At 44.5% G+C, this 16714-nt stretch overlaps 2 protein-coding genes across 2 annotated transcripts; both read left to right on the top strand.

The window, feature by feature from the left end:
* On the top strand, window positions 1-1961 carry LOC127775924 (putative 12-oxophytodienoate reductase 2). The gene is made up of 3 exons (XM_052302235.1): window positions 1-180; window positions 252-654; window positions 753-1961. The coding sequence occupies exons 1-3, from the start codon at window positions 70-72 to the stop codon at window positions 1532-1534; spliced, it is 1296 nt and encodes a 431-aa protein (XP_052158195.1). The 5' UTR covers window positions 1-69; the 3' UTR covers window positions 1535-1961.
* Window positions 1962-12765: 10804 nt separating this feature from the next.
* LOC127777488 (UDP-glycosyltransferase 91C1-like) lies at window positions 12766-14520 on the top strand. The gene has a single exon (XM_052304088.1). The coding sequence runs from the start codon at window positions 12830-12832 to the stop codon at window positions 14273-14275; it is 1446 nt and encodes a 481-aa protein (XP_052160048.1). The 5' UTR covers window positions 12766-12829; the 3' UTR covers window positions 14276-14520.
* Window positions 14521-16714: the final 2194 nt, after the last annotated feature.

Genomic DNA, 16714 nt, shown 5'->3' with positions numbered 1-16714 from the left:
CATCCCCAAACCACACGCACTGTCGTCTTCTTTCCCCAACCTTCCTCTCTACTCTCCCTCCAAACATCCATGGCGTCTTCGCCGCCGGTGTTGAAGTGTTGCTGCCGTTTTCCTGTGACGGTCAAGACCTCACGCACGGATAGGAACCCAGGCCGTCGTTACCTCGTGTGCGCTCGTGAGGTGAATGCCCATGCATTTGTTAGATTTTCTTTTTCTTGGTTTGTTTCACTAACTGAAGCAGCTGGGAACAGAAAAGCGGCTACCAGTCAATACCTGAGGGAATCGCGTGCGCACTCCAGGACAAGATGGTGCACGCACCCGCGAAAGAGGCGATCCCGCTGCTGACGCCGCACAAGATGGGGCAGCTGGAGCTGTCCCACCGGGTGGTGCTCGCGCCGCTGACGCGGTGCCGCTCCTACGGCCACGTGCCGCAGCCGCACGCAGCGGTGTACTACTCGCAGCGCGCCACCAACGGCGGACTCCTCATCGCGGAGGCCACTGTCATCTCCCCCACCGCGCAGGGCTACCCGGACACCCCCGGCATCTACACGCAGCAGCAGATCGAAGCGTGGAAACCCATCGTCGACGCCGTCCACCGCAAGGGCGCCCTCTTCTTCCTACAGATATGGCACGTCGGCAGGGTCTCCACCACAGGTTCGTCCACTTGCTGGTGGTTGGTTGATTTTTTTTCAAAGGTCATTGCAAATTGTGCTCGTTGGTTGATTAATTAAATTTCGAAATGAAATCGACAGATTTCCAGCCAAATGGACAGGCGCCGATCTCGAGCACCGATAAGCAGATCACACCGGACGATTCAGGCATGGTGTACTCCAAGCCCCGGCGGCTCCGGACAGACGAGATCCCTCAGATCGTCGACGACTTCAGGCGAGCCGCGCGGAACGCCATCGAGGCGGGGTTCGACGGCGTGGAGATCCATGGCGCGCACGGCTACCTCCTCGAGCAGTTCATGAAGGACAGCGCCAACGACCGCACCGACGAGTACGGTGGCAGCCTCGAGAACCGGTGCCGCTTCGCCGTCGAGGTGATCGATGCCGTCGCCGCCGAGGTGGGAGCGCACCGTGTTGGAATCAGATTATCGCCGTTCGACAACTACATGGACTGCTTCGACTCCAACCCGGTAGCTCTCGGCTCATACATGGTGCAGCAACTCAATAAGCACCCGGGGTTTCTCTACTGCCACATGGTGGAGCCAAGAATGGACATCGTCGAAGAACGGAGGAAGATCACCCATGGCCTCCTGCCATTCAGGAAGCAGTTCAATGGCACTTTCATCGCTGCTGGCGGGTATGATCGGGAGGAAGGGAACAAGGTGGTGGCTGATGGCTATGCCGATCTCGTCGCCTATGGGAGGCTCTTCTTGGCTAACCCTGACTTGCCGAGGAGGTTTGAGATTAACGCGCCATTGAACAAGTATGACAGGTCTACCTTTTATACACAGGATCCCGTTGTTGGTTATACTGATTACCCTTTTCTTGAGGAGATTGATGAGGAGTCAACAACTACCCATGCTTAATTGGCACCTAAATAATCCAATTTTAACCTATTATTTGGATTAATAATGTAGTACCTCCGTATTTTAATATATGACGCTGTTGACTTTTTAACCATCGTTTGATCATTCGTTTTATTCAATTTTTTTTGTGCAAATATGAAAATAGTTATGTCATGCTTAAAGAATATTTGATGATGAATCAAGTCACAATAAAGTAAATGATAATTACATAATTTTTTTAATAAGATGAATGGTCAAATGTTGGATAAAAGGTCAACGGCGTCATACATTAAAATATGGGGGTAACGCTTTTCATGTGATACGGACAAGCATGAATACATTTTTTTTGTTGAAATTTTGTAGCTGTTGGTTCGAGATTAACGAGCTAATGTAATATTGATATTGTCCGAGAAATATGTATTCCCTTTCCTATCATCATTATAGTGCTAGTACTATCAAAATCCTATTGCGTTAGATTATGCAGCTTGACACACCTATCATGGAGCACCAATGATCACACTGGATTGTTTCAGTCATACTACATTTTTGCACCCGCATCTTCATAGTTTATATTCTAGATTCGCCACTGTGTTGAGCTATAGCATCTCAATACCAATGCCTAGTGCTGAGCTCTTGTCTAAGGTGGCACAAGTTTACAATGTCATCGAAGATGAGCACATTGTCCAAGGTAGCACGAGTTTGTGATGTCATCAGAGTTTAGTGCCAATGCCATTGTGTTGAGCTCTCTACTAGTAGTGGCATGAGTATACCATGTCATCAGAATTTAGCATCAATATCATTGATGCTAAGCACTCTACTAATTAAAAAGTGTTGAGTGAAACGGAAAAAAAAAAGCAAGCATGAAGGATGGCAGAATCAAACCGTCGTCTCGAGACTGAAGACCTCCACCACTGCACTAGCCTTGCTTTGCTATAAAAGAGGGAATGCAAACTGTTTTTTTGCAGTAGAGAGCTCAGTGTCAGTGGCAGTGGTACTGCGCTTCGACGTCTTGGCAAATTTGCGCCACCTTGAATAAGAGCTCAACGCCAAACTTACTGGCGCTGAGATATTGTAGCTAGTGGCGGACTAAGGAAATTCATGTTGAGTGTGTCTATTAGGGATCACTCCACTCTATCGTTTAAAAACAAAACATCAAGGTTTGGTAGCAAAATTTTGATTTAATTTTACAAAAATTAATCAAACTGTGGTTCGAAATTCATGAAAAATATGTAAAATTCAGAAAGAAAAGAAAGCAGTCCACTCCTGCTTCGTCCCATGCCGCAACCCATTATCAGTTAAGATAGTTGTATAGTCTCTCAAGGTTCATCTTCTTATTACCATCGAGTTTAAGTCCTCTCAAGATATGATCGGTTATTTTAATGCACACAGCTGCACGGCATCATGGATGCACAATGAATCAGTGAGGTGAACTCCTAGTGATACCATCCAACGAAAACCATCATGCCCTAAGCTAACTAGCCATTCTTCTTCTTGGTTCTTCCTCCAGTCTTTTCTTCTTATCCCGATTTGACCTCTAGACAAAACTATGACCACCATTATTCATCAAGGGGATTCTATTTTAATGCTTTCTCGCTACCATCCATGCCATGATTCCATATCACATCCTAGTGTTTTTTCAAAATTTTTGGGTAGTGCATACCCGGCACCCCTTGGGTCCGTCCCAAGCTATAGCTCAGTGTCATCGAGGTTGGTGCTAAAGCAGATGTCTATTTCTGTAATCACCCCTTGGGTCCATCCCAGGCTATAGCTCAATGCCATCGAGGTTGGTGCTAAAACGGATGTCCATCTATAGATGGCCAAAAGGCCCGCCCGGCACGGCCCGGCCCAGGCACGGTCCGATCGGTACTTCGTGCCGGGCCGTGCCGGCCCATGGGCTGCGCCTCCCGCCCAGGCACGGCCCACCAGCCGTTGGGCCGTGCTGGGCCGGCCTGAAGGCGCGGGTGGCCCATCGTGCCTTTTTTTAAATAAGTCTATTTTCCGTCCCTCCTCTTTGGGCTGTGACATATTTATAGCGAAAATAAGTCTATTTTCCGTCCCTCCTCTTTGGGCTGTGACATATATATAGTGAAAATAAGTCTATTTTACGTCCCTCCTCTTTGGGCTGACATATATATATATATATATATATATATATATATAGCTAAAATAATTCTATTTTATGTCCCTATTCTTTCGACCGTGGCATATAAGATGTCTATTTTTACTCCCTCTAGTTTATGTGTCGGGCCTGGCCTGCGACCCATCGTGCCGTGTCGGCCCGGCCCAATGTGCTGGTGGAGAGGCCCAGGCATGGCCCGGTGGTCGGGTCGGGCCGGCACGGGTCCGATCCCTGACGGGCCGTGCCGTGCTTGGGCCGGGCCAAAATGTCGTGCCGTGGGCCGGGCCGTCGGGCCTCAGGCCTTTTGGCCATCTATATGTCCATCTTTGTAATTGAGAGCAAGCTAGGACGATACCCCGCGTAGATGTCCCATTTGCACGATGGCTCAATAGATGAGAGAGACAACTAGAATAGTCATCTCTCCAACAGTGTGCTACTGTAGGAGCAACGACAGGCGTCCGGTGGCCGGCGGTGACCTGCGGCCGGTGGAGAGCGGCGGCGGCCGGCGAGCGGCGGAGCTAGGCATTGAGGAAAAAAAAGTTTTTCTTTTTTTCTCTGAAGTTCTGGCTACAGGAGCATACTGCATGCAGCACCTGCAGCATTTAGGCTAGCTGCAGTCTGTAGGGGAAAGGACTGGCGTGCTGGTTGGCGGCCGGCCGGAGGCAACAGCGAGCGGCGACCGGCGGCCGGCGTTGACCGCCGCGGCCGGCGACATGTGGCGGCCGGCGGCATGCACGACGGATTCCGGCGGCGACGGCGTTTCAAAAGGTTCTTTTCTTTTTCTTCTTCGTCTGCTGGTTGCAGCATAGATGAGAGAGGGGAGGAGAGACGGGAGCCGGAGGCTGACGCTGGTGCCTGGGGGCCTCCACCTAGCGCGTTCCGGTCAGATCGCCGGTGAAGGTAGTGAAGGGGAGCCTGAGTGCTGCTCGTCTTAGCAAGTCAGCATGGGAGGTCGTCTGAACCCGCTAGACAGAGCTCAAGACCGTGGCCAAATGGCTCGAGGTTTTGGGCGCTCGGCGAGGAAGAAAGCTCGGATGAGGAAGCAGTTCTAGGGGAGCAAAAGGAAGTAGCTAGGAGAGGGGTTAAAGCCAAGGAGGATCAAGGGGATGAAGAGAAATTCATTCAGAAGATCTTAGAAAGGGGCTTGGCGGTGGATGACATTGTCAGGACCGGCGAGCACCTTAGAAGGAATTCATGGCGAAAATCAAAGTCGCTTCAGAAGAGGGCAAACTCGATGAGAGCTGCTCTTTGCGTTTCTGACTCGGCGTTTGAGCAAACAAATCGGCTTTGTAATCCATGGAAGGGACCGTTGCCAAAAGCTAGGATTTCGCAACAGCTCACGATTGGAGATAAGATTGCTGAGGCTCTAGCTTCTAAGTCTAGCGTTTACTCAGAGCCAGCAACAATTTCAGTCAAAAGCAGTCAAGACAGAGATGCCGTTTCGGATGGGAAGAAAGTTTTCCTAATGGAGAGGCCGGCGAACCTCGGAAGCACAGCCGGTGAGTTGGCATGGTCTACGGAAGTCAGGAAAAGCGGTGCGGGAGTCGAAGCGCGCGGTCTGGAACAGGGCGCTAGGAAGTTTTTGATTTTGAATGAGGAGAAGGTCTCTGGACCGATCAGGCCCATTTGGCTTGGAAAGTCAAGAAAAGTGAGGGTGTTTTTCCCTGAGGGGCTGGGCGGTTGTTGTCCCGGGCTGGTAAACACGCTTGGGTTAAAGGAAAACGAAGTAAAGAAGATGCTTCGGTGTCTGCGCGTCTTCTTCTCGAGCGCCATATCGAGAAAGGAGAGAGGGCGGCGGCAGTAAACTCGCGAACAGAGGTGAGATAAGGAAAAATGGCGTGGAGAGAGGGAGATCGGAATCATGGCGGCTGGGGTTGGGGGAGAGGAGAGGGATCGCAGTGGAAAGAAGGGGAGGTATACTTCCATGAGAGGGGAGGAGAAGGTGAGGAATGTTTCAGGTTTCAACCAGGAGTAGGTTTTGGGCAAGGGTACAGAGGAAGAAACCGACCGCCGGTTGGTTTCAGGCCGCGTGGAGTTGGCAATTTCAGGGCTAGGCGAGGCGGTTTTGCTGGAAGGACTGGGCGCAATGCTTTTGGTGCGCGTTTCTCTCGTGGAGGCAGCCAACATCATCAAGGGGGTGGTGGCCTCAAGAAGAACCTTGATGCACCAGTGACGGGAAAGAATGGAGGAAGCAACACGGTGTCGGAGATTGGAAAGAAAGGAGAGAAACATCAAAGTAAGGAACTAGGAAAGGATGTTGGAGGAAGCAAAGGTGCAGGGCAAATCAAAATCGGTGAGGTGGAGGTTCTAGTGACTTCAAAGGGGAAGAATGGTAAGAATTCATTTTCTGAGTTTGATGATGTGGATGATCTAATGGGATCGAAAGAGATTCTCCGGAATTTGGGGACAGAGAAGGAGAAGTTACGAGGGGAGGAACAAAGGTGAAGGTATATGCTAAATGTACTAAAAAAGGTCATGTGTTTGCTGATTGCAAGATAGATGTGTATTGTGACATTTGTGATTCAGTCGAGCATGTCAATCATAAGTGCCCGGTACTGAAATTTCCAAAGCCGGTTGTCCAAGCTGTGGGTTATGCGGTTGATGGCCTAGGGTTTCAGCATATACCGCATCAACCGTTACAAAGGAGCAAGAAGGGTACGAAGAAGGCACTAGTGCGAGTGGTGGGTGGTTCACTTACTATAGAAAAGTTAGTCGCTCTGTTGCACAAATTGTGTCCAGCAAAATAGAAATGGGAGCCAGTGCCACAAGGGGAGGAAGCTTTTGTGGTTCTTTTCCCTTTGAAAAGTGAGATGCAGCGAGCCATCAACTTTGGAGGGGCTGATGTGAAGGAAGGAGGTGTTCCTACCGGTATAAGGGTTGAATTTGAGGAGTGGTTTGAAGAAGAGGAAGGTTTTCTTTTGCCAAAAGTTTGGGTAAAGGTTTTTGGGCTGAGAAAGAAGCTTAGAGAGTACTTGACACTTTGGGCAGTGGGCTCTCTTTTGGGAGCAACACAAATGGTGGATATGAAGACCACTAGGAAAAGTGAGTTTGGGAGGTTCTTTGTGGCTGTCCTTAATCCAAAATTGATCCCTAAAATGCTTGATGTAGTGATAGGTGATCACTACTTCGAGTTAAAATTTGAAGTGGAAAAGAAAGGAGTGGATGAGAACGAGGAGGAGGTGGAGTTTAGTTCGGATGATTGGGATGGAGAGGAGGAAGATGATAATTTGGAGGGAAAGGAAGATCATGAAAATTTTGAAGGGAAGGAGAGGGACAATAAAAGGACCAAGAACAATGGCATGGTTGTCGATGACAACAAAGAAGATTATGAAAAGGAGAAAGATGAGGTGCAGCAATCTGGTGAGCAAAGGAAAGAGGATGACATTGAGGAGATGGCCGAAAAAATAGTGGACGTGTTAGTTGAGAGGCTGTTAGGTGAGGTGTATGAGAGGGTGGAGAGGGAGGAGGAGATCATGGAGGGGACAGATTTGCAGCAGGAAAAGGTGGAACAACTAGCCAACATTGAAGAGGTTTTGGTGACACCAAAAAGAGCAAGTGAAAGGTTGGTGGGCAGCGGTGGGAGACACTCCCTTGAAAAGGCGAAATCAAGGAAGGCTTGGATGAATCTCTACTCTGTTTCAGGTAATGAATCTAAGAATTCATTTCTTTCCTTTTCGCAAGCACATATTATTGAAAACTTAAAAGGTTTTAGGTCTGAACCTAGGAGAGTCTAGCAATGTAATTTCAGAATCAGTTTTGTCCTTAAAGGACACCGAATTGCTTAGATCAGAACGTGTATGTGTTAAAATTTCTCCTCTTTTAGATAGACAAGTTGATTCTTTTAGTGCTTCAGACAAGGAGGAGGAGGAGGAAAGTGTAGATCATGTTTTGCTTAATCATTTGTGTGGTGACATTATGGATGAGGTATTAGATGATGAGGATATTCACCTTAGTTGTGAAAATGATGATATCCTGTTGAAACTATACCCAAGCAAAAATAGGAAGGGTAGTAAAAGGAGACATAGAAAAGGGGGTCTCAAGCTAAGTAAAAAAAAGAGAGGGTTGCAATGAAAGGAATTTTTTGGAATAGCAGAGGTCTTAAAGACTTGGCTAAAACACGATTCCTGTCAGAAATTTCTAAAGAGCAAAAGCTAGACTTTATTTCTTTGTTAGAAACGGGTAAAAGTAATTTTGCTGATTCATGGCTAAAGATTATTTGTGGAGGTAGAGACTTTCTTTGGCATTGGTCAAAACCGAAAGGGAGGAGTGGAGGAATTCTGCTTGGTGTTAATTTGGAAATGTTTGATGTTTCAAGCATAGATGAAGGATATTTTTATATAAAATTTCATATTCGAAATAAGGTAGATGCTTTCCAATGGATATTGGTAGCAGTATATGGGGCGGCACAAGAGGAATACAAAGAAGCTTTTCTCACCGAGCTTGTTAGCTCATGTAGAAAGGAGGCATTACCTATGGTAATTGGTGGAGACTTTAATATCATAAGGAATCCACAGGAGAAAAATAATACGAATTTCAATGATAAATGGCCCTTCTTGTTTAATGATGTTATAGACAGCTTAAACTTGAGAGAGATTGTGCTCTCTGGGCGCAAGTTCACGTGGGCTAATTCCTTGCCGAACCCAACTTATGAAAAGTTAGATAGAGTTCTAGTAAATACAGAATGGGAAGAGAAAAATCCGTTGGTAACAATTCAGGCCCTGAGTAGAGATCTCTCGGACCATACGCCCCTGTTGCTAGACACAGGGCGAGGGTCTAATAGGTGCAGCCAACCATTGTTCCGATTTGAGCTTGGTTGGCTCCTTAGGGAGGACTTTCCAAGGGTGCTAACAAATTGTTGGACCAAAGAGATTAGAGGGGCAACAAATATTGAGAGATGGCAAAATAAAATTCGAAGACTTCGCCAATTCCTTAGAGGGTGGGCGAAAAATATAAGTGGGCATACAGAAAGGAGAAAATGAGACTAATGACGAAGGCAAACGAGCTGGACAAATTAGCCGAAACTAGGCTCTTAACTAGTCACGAATTAGAGCTTAAAAATTCAGTTAAGCAGGTGTTGGCCCAATTGTTAAGGGAAGAAGAGATCAAGTGGTATCAAAGAGCAAAGACAAAGAAAATTGTGGAAGGAGATAGAAATACGAAATATTACCATATGATTGCAAATGGAAAACATAGAAAAGATAAAATCCTCCAACTCGAGCAAGAAGAAGGAATAATCAAAGTTGATGTGCAGCTCAACAAGTACATAACTAATTATGACAAAAATATTTTTGGGCCACCCGAAAGAAATATTTTTTCTATGGTCGAGACGCAAAAAGAAGATATTCCACAAGTATCAGCAGAAGAAAATGATTTGCTAACGAAGGAGTTTTTAGAAGAAGAGGTGACAATGCTATCTTTCAAATGGAACTTAATAAAGCCCCAGGACCTGATGGTTTTCCAGCGGAGTTTTATCAAGTTTTCTGGGAGTTAATTAAAGAGGACCTAATGACAGTTGTTAGAGACTTCCATAGAGGCAACCTATCTCTCCACAATTTGAATTTTGGCATTATTACACTCTTGCCCAAAAATAAAGAGGCAAGGCAAATTCAACAATACAGACCAATTTGCTTACTTAATGTAATTTTTAAGGTCTTTACAAAGGTTATGACAAAAGAATTGCTTTAGTAGCACAAAAAGTCATAAGACCTTCTCAAACTGCCTTTTTAAAAGGAAGGAATATTATGGAAGGGGCTATCATTCTTCATGAAACTTTACATGAGATGCATAGGAAGAAGTTACATGGGGTTACACTTAAACTAGATTTCGAAAAAGCCTATGATAAGGTCGACTAGAAGTTTCTTCAGCAAACCTTAAGAATGAAAGGCTTTTCGGAACTTTGGTGCAAATAGATAGAACACATAGTGACAGGGGGAAGTGTAGCAGTAAAAGTCAACGATGAGATAGGACATTATTTTCAAACAAAAAAGGGTTTGCGACAAGGTGATCCCCTTTCACCCATTTTATTCAACCTAGTGGCGGATATGTTGGCAATTCTAATCAATAGATCGACTGAAAATGGGATGACAAAAGGGGTAGTGCCTAATTTGGTAGACAATGGGTTGTCAATTCTGCAATATGCAGATGACACCATTCTCTTTATGAAGAATGATGTTGAAGGAGCCAAAAATCTCAAAATGGTACTAAGTGCCTATGAAAAATTATCTGGCTTAAAAATCAATTTTCATAAAAGTGAGATGTTCTTATACGGAAAAGCTAAGGTATTGGAAAGAGAGTACTCTCTTTTGTTTGGGTGTAAGATGGGGTCCTACCCATTTAGATACCTAAGCCTCCCAATACACTATAAAAGACTTGCAAATAAAGACTGGAAGGAACTAGAGGATAGAATCCAAAAAAAAAAAACTCTGTAGTTGGAAAGGAAAGTTTTTGTCAACAGGAGGGAGGTTAGTACTCATCAATTCAGTGTTAAGTAGTCTAGCTTTATATATGCTTTCTTTCTTCGAGATACCTAAAGGCATCTTAAAGAAACTAGACTATTATAGATCCAGATTTTTTTGGCAATGTGATGAGCATAAGAAGAAGTACAGATTGGCCAAATGGAGTATACTTTGCAAACCTAAGGAATGTGGAGGTTTAGGAATCCAAAACCTAGAGATTCAAAATAAGTGCATGCTTAGTAAATGGATCTTTAAGTTAATTAATGAAGATGGAATTTGGCAAAATTTGCTTAGGAAAAAGTACTTGGCAAGAAAAACCTTTCTTCAGGTTCAAAAACAACCAAGGGATTCTCATTTTTGGGCTAGTCTCATGACAGCCAAAGAATCCTTCCAATTACTAGGACACTTTAAGGTGAACAATGGAAAACAAAGTAAGATTTTAGGAGGATCATTAGATAGGAAACCAATCGCTGGAAAAGGAACTTCCTAATCTGTATAATCTCGTGAGGAATAAGAACGCACTAGTGGCTGATGTGATGGGAAGGATTCCTTTGAATGTATCCTTCAGAAGAGCGATAGTTGGAACAAACTTAGAAGATTGGTATGCCGTTGTCTCGAAAGCGGTAAACGTGAGATTAATAGATCGACAAGATCAATTCATTTGGAAAGCTAACAAAGGAGGGTTTTTTACCGTAAGTTCCATGTACAAGATTCTAATGTTGAATGGAGAAATACCTAGAAAATCGATAATTTGGAAACTAAGGATTCCACTAAAAATTAAGATTTTCCTATGGTATCTAAAAAAAGGGGTGATTCTAACAAAGGATAATCTAGCTAAGAGAAGGTGGAAGGGTACCTTATTATGCAGCTTTTGTAACTCTAAAGAGTTGATTCAACACCTATTCCTAGATTGTGTTTTTGCTAGATACATATGGACTACGTTGTTTTTCACCTTTGGAATTAGACAACCCTGGAACACTACTCACATGTTTGGGAATTGGTTGCATGGTGCTGAACCTAGACTCAAAAGACAAATGTGGGTTGGTATAGCGGCAATTTGTTGGGCTTTGTGGCTCACTAGGAATGACATGGTCTTTAACGGTCACAATCACATATCTTTCTTGCAGGTGATTTTCAAGGCAACTCATTGGGCAAGGCTTTGGTCTTTGCTTAAAGAAGATGAGGGAGAGGAAGTTCAAGCCAAATGCAGTTTCCTGGAGAAGAGAGTGATGGAGTTCTTTTCTACATGTGGTTGGAACTTTAGAAGAAGAATTGAGGCTTAGACTGTTGTTCTTCTTTAACCGTTTTGTTAAACTTTTATTTGGTATCCCCATGTAATGGGTGGAGTCTTATGTACTCTTGATTGTGGTTTGGGCTGTGTACACCTTCTAAGGTGTAGAGGCCGGGTTAATATAATTCATTATCTAAAAATCTCTGTAATTAGTTTTTAGCATGGTGATTTTTTAAAACAATTTTTTTTAAGGATCAACCTTTGCCTATTTAAAAAATAAAATATGTTTCCAACAAAATATTAGTCCGCATGTCTCTCCCTATCCTTCTCAGTTCTGATTCCGATCGCTTGCCCCGCTACATGCGCGTTCCATCCCCTCCCGCGGCTCTCTCCTACCTGCTAGCGCCCCTCGTTCATGCCGGCCCTCCTCCCAGCTCGGCAGCCCTCTCCTCTCAGCGCTCCTCTTCTCCCCTACCTCTCTCCCTCCTTCCTGGCATCCCTCTCCTCCCCTATCCTCCTTCCCTCCTCGCTAGTGTACCTATCTGTACCGCTAAAATTTAGTAGACCAATTAACGCCATAAGCAAATTATGTCAACTCTATACCATAAATTGATTCAAAACTTAAAAAGAAATTATCACTTCTATCTTATCTGTGTCATTCGCTGAATTGGACGCCAAGCATGAATAACAATGGTGTTGTACACGAACTATCAAATTAAATTAAGAAATAAATTCTTTTCCCCACATATGTTATAAAAGAGCTGCTTGTCTACTACTTGTTGGTGTTTGGAGCACTATGGCTCTTAATTCATATCAGTAGAAAGTGTCGTCGACTGATGATCTTCCGAAGTAAACTGTTATGGTACTACCTATCAATAGATTGATAGACTTGGAGCTTCAAATCTTACATAATTTTCATCCAATATATACAGCCCGTTTTAAATGAAATAAAAAGGAACAAACATGCCAAAAATCGTAAATATAGAAACAAAACAGTTGTAAAAAAAAGAAACTAATTTTGGTGCAACGTAACCTAGTAAGTTTACTGTAACTAGTGTAACTACATGTTAGATCTAAATAAACACAAATTTTGATGCAAGATCTTACGAAAGAAAAACTGAAAGACATAGACCTAAAATCTATCGAAAGTGAAATGGCAGAAACAGACTTTATTGGGTTGAGATTATTTATTTATTATTCACAACATGTGTTGCACGCATACGATATATATATTATAATTAAGAACCATCAAGACCTGCAGTACCTACAGAAAATAATAAAAATTTAAGAACCACTAGCTATTGAGTCCTGTTTCACATAAAAAATCGATCGATAGGTAAGACGGGACCTGTTTCACCAATAAAATCAATCATTATTTGAAGACTCTGGTTATATAAAGAACAACTAGCTAATGCATATGGTTTCTTACTGATTTCTTTATCTCTACCTGTGTTTATTCATGAGACAGCGAGAGAATAAGGTTTAGCTCCTCCGTATCCGGCAACTTCGCCATGGACACCGGCCGGTCCAAATCCTCGTCGAGGCTGCACCTTGTGATCTTCCCATGGCTCGCGTTCGGCCACCTGCTCCCTTACCTCGAGCTCGCGGAGCGCGTGGCGTCGCGTGGCCACCGCGTGTCCTTCGTCTCCACGCCACGCAACCTCGCGCGCCTCCCGCCGGTGAGCCCCGCCGCGGCGACGCGCGTCGACCTCGTGGCGCTGCCGCTCCCGCGCGTTCAGGGCCTCCCGGACGGCACCGAGTGCACCAACGACGTTCCCTCCGGCAAGTTCGAGCTCCTCTGGAAGGCCTTCGACGCCCTCGCCGCGCCGTTCGCGGAGTTCCTGGGCGCCGCGTGCGACGCCGCCGGCGAGAGGCCTGATTGGATCATCGCCGACACGTTCCACCACTGGGCGCCCCTCGTCGCCCTCCAGCACAAGGTGCCATGCGCGATGCTTCTCCCGAGCGCCTCCATGATGGCCGGATGGGCCACCCGGTCGTCGGAGCCAGCCGGCGCTTCAATCTTCCATGTGCTCGGCGCGGTAGAAGAACGCCGGGAGGGCGTGCCACGTTACGAGTGGGGGCAGAAGGCAAGCTTCTTCATCGACCATGGCGCGTCGGGCATGTCCGTCGCGAAGCGCTGCTCCTTGGCGATGGAGAGGTGCACGCTGGCGGCCATGCGGAGCTGCCCGGAGTGGGAGCCCGACGCCTTCCAGCAGGTGGCGGCGGGCCTGAAGAACAAGCCGCTCATCCCCCTCGGCCTCGTGCCACCGTCGCCCGACGGAGGCCGCCGCCGTGCCGGCATGACGGACAACTCGACGATGCGGTGGCTGGACGTGCAGCCGGCGAAGTCGGTGGTGTACGTGGCGCTGGGCAGCGAGGTGCCTCTACCATTGGAGCAGGTGCACGAGCTGGCTCTCGGGCTGGAGCTCGCCGGGACACGGTTTCTGTGGGCGCTGAGAAAGCCCCATGGCGTCGATCTCTCAGATGTCCTTCCTCCGGGTTACCAAGAACGGACGAAGAGCCATGGACATGTTGCCATGGGGTGGGTTCCGCAGATCACCATACTGGCGCACGCGGCGGTGGGCGCCTTCTTGACGCACTGTGGCCGCAACTCGCTCGTAGAGGGGCTTCTGTTTGGGAACCCTCTCGTCATGTTGCCCATCTTCGGGGACCAAGGGCCGAACGCGCGGCTCATGGAGAGTAACAAGGTAGGATCGCAGGTGAGGCGGGATGACATGGACGGGTCATTCGACCGCCATGGCGTCGCCGCCGCGGTCCGGGCCGTCATGGTTGAGGAAGAAACCAGGAGGGTGTTTGTAGCAAACGCCATCAGGCTGCAAGAGATTGTAGTTGACAAGGAACTCCATGGGAGGTACATCGACGAGTTTATACAACATCTTGTTTCTCAGGGCGCGGATGGAAGCTGCAATACTGCCGCCCTAGTTCCTTCCAGCTAAGACTATTTGCCAGGGGATTTTGTCTCTGTTGCTGTAATTCATGTCGCAAAATCTATGTGCATCACATGTTGATGTAAAGAAGGTGGATTTAGGCCCTCTTTGTTTAGGCTTAGGCTTATTGGTCTAGACTTTTAAGCTTATTATCAGCTTATTGGCTTATATGATTTATAAGCCGGTGCATTTAATGTCCTAAGTTTAGTGGTTGAGCCATACATCTACCTCACATAAGTCAAAAAAACTTCTCCAACCTAACTTTTGGCTTAATAGTGCTAGAGTGGCTTATGGCTTCAAAAAAGACAAACGGAAAAGCTGCCTGTTTGTGTTTATTTAGGCTTAGACTTTTCGACTTATAAGTTAGCTTATAAGCCTAAACAAAGAGGGACTTAGTTGTACTATAACATCAGTCTATCTTCCTTGTTCCCATGCATTATTTTCTTCGATAATTATTTGCCCGCACAGATTGCGCGGCTAGTATTACTATAAAATTCTCTCATATTTTGTTATAGTAGCATATATGTTCTCATGTTTTATTATAAAATGTATTAAAAATGGCAACATAAACTGTATTTCTACATGGAGTATTTTATCGATATTAATTATTTTCTAATTTAATCCGATTTTAGATTTTCTTTTTATAAATTATATTTTTACATTTACTCTTATTTCAATGTTTATTTTTTTGATATATTTAATCCAAATTTCATATTTTTGAAAATTGTTTTTTATATGGACTCACCTTTTATTTGTTTTACTTTTTTATCTGAATATCATAAATTTTAAAAATATGATTCTGTTTTTATTTTTAATTAATGTGTGAATTTCTAGGCTATGAGAGCAAACGTGGTGATTTGTTTTTCTATTATCTAATTTGTTGACGAAGCTAATTTTGGCGAGATGATTTCCCGCATGCCAGCTGTGATTGTTTTGTCTATTTGTATTTTGCTTTGGTTGCTAAGTCTGTATTTTTTTTGCCATTAATGTAGTGAGTACAATATGGAACAAATACATGCATTATTCAGTTTCTGTTTCTGATTGGTTTCACTTTGATAGACTATGTATGATTGTTGTTTTCTAAATTAAAATAGTGTTTCCAAATTGAATAAAGAGTCCTGATTTTACTACGTAAGCAGGGTGTCCGATTGATTCTTTTGTTTTCTTTTTTTTATGATGTTAATGTGATATTGTCTCAAATTGTTTTTTAATTTTTTTATTATTTTCCTCTAATTAATGTGGGATTTTCTAGACCATGAGAGCGACCGTGGAGGCTTCTTCTTCTATTATTTTCTCAGACCCTATTTAGTTCGTGAAAAGAAAATTTTTAGGTGTCAAATCGGATGTTTGACCGGATATCGGAAGGGGTTTTGGAACACGAATGAAAAAACTAATTTCATAACTCGTCTGAAAACCGCGAGATGAATTTATTAAACATAATTAATCCGTCATTAGCATATATGGGTTACTGTAACATTTATAGCTAATCATGGATTAATTAGGCTTAAAAGATTCATCTCGCGATTTTCATACAAACTGTGCAATTAGTTTTTTTTCTACTTCCTCCGTTTCATATTATAAGACTTTCTAGCATTGCCCACATTCATATATATGTATGAATCTAGACATATATGTGTGCCTAGATTCATTAACATATATATGAATATGAGCAATGCTAGAAAGTCTTATAACATGAAACGGAGGTAGTATCTATATTTAATACTCTATGCATGTAATCAAAGATTCCATGTGGCATTTTTGGAAAAAGAAATTCGGAACTAGGCTGTGTTTAGTTGTCTTCAAACTTCTAACTTTTCCGTCACATCAAATGTTCGAAACATGCATGGAGCATTAAATATGGATGGAAAAAACAATTGCATAGTTTGCATGTAAATTGCGAGACAAATCTTTTGAGCCTAATTACACCATGATTTGACAATGTGGTTCTACAGTAAACATTTGTTAATGACGGATTAATTAGGATTAATAGAATCGCTTTGCAGTTTACAGACGGAATCTGTAATTTGTTTTGTTATTAGTCTACGTTTAATACTTTAAATATGTGTATGTATACGTCAATATTTTTTTTTTGCCAAATTTCGACGGGAGCAGACAGAAACCTTTTCTGACCACCAAGTCGATGACAGGGAGGGTGACGACAGCATAAACAGAAAGCGAGACCAGTCACCAGTGCAGTCAAGAGCTGACGAACTTGCGTGCGCACACTTGCCATAATTGGCCATCTTAGCCGCCGCTGCTCGTACCACACTCCCATAATCCGACACCTATAAGTACTATCGGACACCAACCCGGTTGGAAACACAGCAAAACTAAAAACAGAGCAGCAGCAAGAAACAAACAGAGAGAAATCCAGAGCATTTTGGGTGTTTTTGGCATCGCGAGATCCACACCGAAAAACCAGTAAGAATCAAGCTAGGAGTAGTTAAC

The sequence above is a fragment of the Oryza glaberrima genome, chromosome 6, assembly GCF_000147395.1.
Source record: "Oryza glaberrima chromosome 6, OglaRS2, whole genome shotgun sequence".
Classification (NCBI taxonomy): Eukaryota; Viridiplantae; Streptophyta; class Magnoliopsida; order Poales; family Poaceae; genus Oryza; species Oryza glaberrima.
This window is presented reverse-complemented; position numbering and strand designations above follow the sequence as displayed.